The 6,651-nt window shown below is 34.0% G+C and overlaps 1 protein-coding gene and 1 non-coding gene across 3 annotated transcripts in view; both read right to left on the bottom strand.

The window, feature by feature from the left end:
* Positions 1–2,047: 2,047 nt before the first annotated feature.
* Positions 2,048–6,651, bottom strand: part of LOC124440118 (macrophage mannose receptor 1-like) — a 26,445-nt gene continuing 21,841 nt past the window's right edge. For both annotated transcript variants that reach the window (XM_046990446.1, XM_046990447.1), the window contains exons 28-34: positions 5,927–6,153; positions 5,802–5,852; positions 4,596–4,752; positions 3,064–3,305; positions 2,911–2,952; positions 2,546–2,688; positions 2,048–2,296 (exon numbers count right to left, since the gene is read on the bottom strand). In XM_046990446.1, coding sequence (XP_046846402.1) covers positions 2,573–2,688; positions 2,911–2,952; positions 3,064–3,305; positions 4,596–4,752; positions 5,802–5,852; positions 5,927–6,153 — 835 coding nt within the window. In that variant the 3' untranslated portion in view covers positions 2,048–2,296; positions 2,546–2,572. The remainder of the gene's footprint in view (positions 2,297–2,545; positions 2,689–2,910; positions 2,953–3,063; positions 3,306–4,595; positions 4,753–5,801; positions 5,853–5,926; positions 6,154–6,651) is intronic.
* Trnaa-ggc lies at positions 4,940–5,014 on the bottom strand. The gene has a single exon. It is a non-coding gene; the product is annotated as a tRNA-Ala (tRNA).

The raw sequence follows: 6,651 nt of genomic DNA, 5'->3' as shown, positions 1-6,651 counted from the left end.
AAACCTTGGTAATGTTTAACTTCAATTCATTTTCCTACCTGTCCAGATCATTCGGGGATGCACACTCTGAAAAAAGTAAATCAAAAAATCTTGTTCTCTGTCATCGTGTATGCTAATGAGGTTGGCGCTGTATTTAGAACAGGTAAACTGGGCTTGTGACCAGGAGAGATATCTTGCAAAATATTTATAGCAATGTTTATAGTAGAATTTCCACCCATCAGGACATGTTCCATTTACTAAACAAAAAAAAACAAGAGAAGTTACAACATCATTAAAGTTTCAATTAACGTTTTATCACATTTTATTTCTCATAAAATTTGTTGCCCCAAAATTGTGACTGTAATAAGAGTAGAAGTCTTTAAAAAAGTATCAGGGAGATTGTGATATTTTGTCTCGTCTACTCTACGCAAGTATCGTCTACTAAAGTATGCGTTTGTGCATTGAAAATAGTTGAATTCGTATCAGACACAAAAAAGATAATTCATGCATGATTTTTTCTCCAAATTGCACTGAAAACCATAAAGCTAAAATAATTTTTTGGCCACAATGTCACGGTGACATAATTGGCAAGTTACTAAACTATTTTTCTGAAAAATGTGTAGTTTCTATAAAAGCAATTTTAGGCACGTGTTCTTTGTTTTAAAATGGTTTTCAAACAATGTCTTGAGATTGACGTACTTTTCGATAACGTGAATTATGCCGCTGTTATATCATTCATTAAAAAATAATTCATGGAAAAAAATGACTTATCGCTTTCTCTGTACATTAAAATGTCAAGTTCAACGCCACGGCTACACTTTCTCGTTGTAGGCACGCTTTGACAAAAATCTATGAAAAATTTTTAAACATGAACTAACTGCACGTGTGATCCCGTAGACTAACAAAACACGAATTAACTGCACGTGTGATCCACGTAGATTGACAAAACACGAACTAACTGCACGTGTGATCCACGTAGATTGACAAAACACGAACTAACTGCACGTGTGATCCACGTAGATTGACAAAATACGAACTAACTGCACGTGTGACCCACGTAGACGGACAAAACACGAAGAGACTGCGGAAGCATACGACAGATACATTCTACTAACACAAATTCAAAACTCCAAACCTAGCAAGCTCGGCAAAAGTACGATAATATTCAAAGCATTTATGAGAAAAATTCCGCCATATTCAACTTTCGAAAGTAAATATTTTACAGAATAACTTGCACTGCTGTTTGTTGGCAGTTCGTTGATTTATACTTACTTGGAACAGTAACTTTCGGATCCCCTGAAAATAATAGAAATTTAAATTGAAATTCACACAAATTTCAAATAAAACGCACAAAAGGGTTAAAAAATGAGCTCTCTGCGTTGTCTGAGCCTCTAGACTGCATGAATCTTTTCATGCTTATAAAAAAACAACAGCAGCAGCAATAACAACTACCAAAATACGTGTGATAAAAATCAATGCCCAACATAAAGTTCTGATTAGAGCCATAGAAATAGACCAAAAAAAAACAAATTAATAAATAGGACGTTAAGACAAGGTATTATATTTACAAAAAGGTGTTAAATTACTACTAAAGGAAGCGGTGTCGAATGGATACATGATAAGGAAGTTTGGAAGTGAAATGAAGAGAAATTAGCACCTAGTAATTTAACACCTTTTTGTAAATATAATACCTAACGTCTTAACGTCCTATTTATTATTTGTCTGAAGATGTCTAGAGTAAAGACGAAACGTCACAATAAATTTAAATTTCACAGTTTGTTTTTTTTTGGTCTATTTCTATGGCTCTAATCAGAACTTTATGTTGGGCATTGATTTTTATCACACGTATTCGATTTCCGCTCGGCAAGTCTCTCGCTACAACTACCACAATAACTGCAACAGCAAGAAAAACAACAAGGACGACAATAACAACAATAACAACATATGAAAACTTCTACCGACAAATTTATAAAGTAAAAGTTACATGATATAATAATTAAGAAAATTAATGAGAAAAAAGTTTTATTGACATGGTAAATGTTTTCACATGGGTGCACGAGAAACTTACCATTGTAGATTTCACAAACAAAGGAATTACTAGAGCTACAGTCAACATCATCCCAGAAGCCTACGACAGATCTTGTAACATTTGCCTGTACACATGATCGTTGCTCAAGCCGACGACTCGGTTGACCTGGACCCCAGTATGTGTGAGCTGTCAAACTGTTATCCACAAATTTAAACACAGAGTAAGGTTCGTGAATGTAACCAATCCAGACATCACCAACAAATCTTTCCAACAAGTAAATAAGATAAGCTAAAAATAAACATGGGATGAAGAAATCAACACCGAAAAAACCTTAAAACAACCTATGTAGAAATTAACCATATTTTTATAATAAGTTTTATAGTAAATAAGAATTCATATAAATAACACAAATAAAGAACAAGACAAAGATCAACGCAAAAAGCAAGGCAAAGAACATATTTCATAAACTTAGTACACACAAAGCAAATATACATGCAACGGGCCTATAAATCCCATATGTACATTTGACATTTGTACCTTGTTTAAACTGATCATTAATTATCATTAGATCTCCTCCTCCTCTTTACAGAATTTTCTCGCATCGTCAAATGTTTTCTTTGCATTTACAAATTTATAACAAGATTCATCGTAACTTTTGTAACCAATTTTACATTTTTTTTCTAAAAAAATCAAACATAAAAATGAGTTCACTGCTATGAATTATAGCATAGTTTTTACTTCGTACCTAGATAGTTCATATGCCAGTAAAATACTCTGGAAATACGTAATCGAGATCTTTTGAGCACAATTCGATCACAAATATATAATATTCTCAACAGGTTTTATTTAACAGAGTGTCCGTATAATTATATGTTACTATATTATTGATAATTATTACTTACCTTTAGGAGTAATTGTTGAATTCACCGGTGTCTTTGTGGCAACTAAAATCAAAGGTAAAAAAATGTAATCTTGTTTATTTGAAATACCTAACGAACTTCATCATCATTATTCTTATAAAATGATGTATTTCGCAATGCAAGAAAAAGACTTACCCTTTTTACATATATATCCATTCTTTTTAAAACAACTGGCCGCGTTCCATCGTCCAGCAGCCCAACGATACGGAACAATTTCAACACATTTGGACCATCCTCTTGGCTCACGTGTATTCCACTTAAAATAGTTAGTAGGTGAATCATCTGACCATAAGTATGCAGAAAATTTATTGGTTAATCCAATCCATAGCCATTGCTTTGCTCCTTTCAATCTGGTCGTTATAAACGCCTCTTCAAATCTATAAAATACGCAATAATTTAAATCTTGTCACTTACTACAAGGAAAATGAGAACTCAAACGAAGGCAGGATTTTTCAAAACATATAATTGAACAAGATGTTGTGACGTAATAAAATTACAAAAAATGTTTTCAGCAAACAAAGTCCATTATATAGTTATGAATTGTTTAGAGCGATAAAGTTAATTTGTTAAATCCAATAAAATTAATTTGTTCCTGTTTGATCATTTCAGTGACGTCTAAATAGCTACATCATACATATAATATTTTAAACATGACATTTAGTCATGAATGTACGGTTTGTCAACGTTAAATAAAAATCTCAAAAGAACAAAAAATATGTTTGAAATGCTCGCAAATGTTTTAGCTTGTAAAAAAACATAAGATCAAAATGTTGACATTCATTCGATTATTGACTTCACTATTTCATAACACTACTAGCTTTATATAAAGCGACTTTGAGCGACGACTTACTGCTTTTATAATTCTACTTATAAGTTGGGCTTTAATTGAAAGCTATTAAAGGTTGTGGGTGATACAAATTCACTATGTGATGACGCATATAATAGTTGATGTTTTAGTTATTTTAATTTGGCTTTCTTATTTTAACTGCATTTTGTCAGAGTAAAAGGTCTGTTCATTGTATAAAAACATGAAATTCAATATATCATAAACATTACGAAGCTAAATCTTCGGGTGCCCTTCAAGGTATAACCACATTCCAAAACTGTGAATGTCTAAACAACCAGACAGCCAGGGCTTTGCAAAGCCCTAGCTATAAGTACTCAATTCTGCTTTTAGTTTCAAAAGACATAAGTTTTTAACGCATTTAAAAATGAGCCACACGTCACGGGAGTAGAGAAAGATGAAAATAAATGTGTACATATAAAAGCAGTTCAAAAAATATTAATATTTTATTTAGGATGGAGTGACAACGACCGCCGAATTCTATATTTCAACGGATAATCATAAAGTGGTGACATTAATTGAAATAAAATGATATTTATCCTTTTAAGCGAGTGACAATAGTATGTTCCTCACTTGGATTATTTTCCCACATATATTGCTTTAATCGTTGTATTTTTAAAATTGTTTTAATTTTTTGAGCTGCATTTGTTCATTTCTATACTAGAGGTAATGTAAAAGGCTTGCCTAAAAGAGCAGGCCTGTACAAATCAGCAGTATTACCCAGGCGATTAGCCTTTCGTCGGCTGTTTCAAACATAAAGTGATAAAATGAGGCAATGACGAAAATTAAGAAATATGGTGAAGGAAATAAGGAAAATACTTACTCGTCATGAATACTGACTAACTCTCCATAAGCACTTGAATTGTGACCAAGTTCACAAGCATCTCTGGCCTCATCCCATGTTCTGTATTCACGTGGATCAGTATGAAATTCATAACAATACTGCGCATGAGCCACCCAACCATCAGGACAATACTCATCTAAGTATAAAACATTATGGATAAAAATCTTGCAGGCATTTAAGGAATCATGTAAAATAGCGCGCGCGTAATAAGAACTGTTGTATGTTCCACACAACGTTAACGAAGATATTACGTTAAATGAAGATATGATCTTCACACTTTGCTGGACAATTTAAGAATTGTCTCATGAACCTGAAAAATTCAGGTGACTCAACGGGATTCGAACCCATGACCTCTGCGGTGCCGGCGCAGTGCTCTGACCAACTGAGCTATGAAGTCACACAGTGGTGAGCAGGTCAATTTTGTTGGGCTCATGTTTTCTCGTGAAAGGAATGTCATATGAAGAATGTTTTATGCAGTGCGGTGTTTGAAATTAAATGAAGATATGAGCCCAACAAAATTGACCTGTTCACCACTGTGTGACTTCATAGCTCAGTTGGTCAGAGCACTGCACCGGCACCGCAGAGGTCATGGGTTCGAATCCCGTTGAGTCACCTGAATTTTTCAGGTTCATGAGACAATTGCTTAAATTGTCCAGCAAAGTGCGAAGATCATATCTTCATTTAATTTCAAACACCGCACTGCATAAAACATTCTTCAGAAGATATTACGACCAGCAAACGAGGTGGGTCAACGACCCTGACTAACGTTACAAAATTACAGTTGGTGATGTAAAACTTTCCATTCCCATTTTAAAAATATTGATAATAAGTCAGATGGTTTACAAGTGGCAGATTTTCTAGAGAACTGCTGGGTGTACACCGGTACCCTCGAAATTCTCTATCTCACTCCCCCCCACGAAAAAAATTCTAAAGGGTATTAATCTGGTATTAAGTAGTGTAGGCATTAATATAACAGTATTAGAGCACTGATATAAATAAAGACTGGATAACGCAACCTAGTTCTGGTCATTGATATGTATATTACATGGATAGCGCATCACTAATTAATCGAAAAAAGAAAAACAAATGTCAACACACTTGTAAAAGCGAACATAAAAGATGCGCTTTTCTTTGGAGTAAACAATGTCTAGAGTTTGTTAGAAAATACGAGTGACGATATATTACCTTTACCCGGCCTTGGGACTTCAGTTGGCTGTATAGGAGGTTTGTAAGATTCTAACAAGAAAAAATAAACACTAAGCAATAGCATTAACCTTCAATGTAAAAATCAAAAATGTAACTTTATGCACCGTTGTAGGCTTTGCATATGTAAGAAAATTTTCTTTGACAATGATTATCATTCCATGCTGCATTATAGATGAATGTGTGAATGCAGTTTTCTTGTCGGTGGAAGTCATTCGGTTCTCTTGAGTTCCAGTTTACATAATCATAATTTGAGCCATCTGTCCACTGGTAATGAGCCTCAGTACCGACATCATTCAAGCCAATCCAGAAGTTGGTAGCTCTACTGTTTTTCCTATCCCGTTTTTAGTAAACCAAAGCATAAATAGTGTGCATTGTATGTTTTTAACGGTACTGCATATTTACTGGATAACATAAATAGTGTATCTTGCCGGTAAATAACGGTTACTGCATGTTTACTTAGTAAACCATAGCATAAATAGTGTATCTTGCCGGTAAATAACGGTTACTGCATGTTTACTTAGTAAACCATAGCATAAATAGTGTATCTTGCAGGTAAATAACGGCTACTACATGTTTACTTAGTGTAAACCATAGCATAAATAGTGTATCTTGCAGGTAAATAACGGTTACTGCATATTTACTTAGTAAACCATAGCATAAACAATGTGCTTTGCAGGTTACTGCATATTTGATATGTCGACCTTTAGCATGCGCACGTGATCACTAAACTATTACAGTATTACACCAAGCAACAACATTTTGTTTTGGTTAAGTTTATAGTCCTCCTTTGTTGCGCGTCTTAGAACGATTAGAAAATTACACTGACTGC

Source organism: Xenia sp. Carnegie-2017, unplaced genomic scaffold (genome assembly GCF_021976095.1).
Source record: "Xenia sp. Carnegie-2017 unplaced genomic scaffold, XeniaSp_v1 HiC_scaffold_2, whole genome shotgun sequence".
NCBI lineage: Eukaryota > Metazoa > Cnidaria > Anthozoa > Malacalcyonacea > Xeniidae > Xenia > Xenia sp. Carnegie-2017.
The sequence above is the reverse complement of the archived record's forward strand: the minus strand, read 5'-3'. Positions and strand labels throughout refer to the sequence as shown.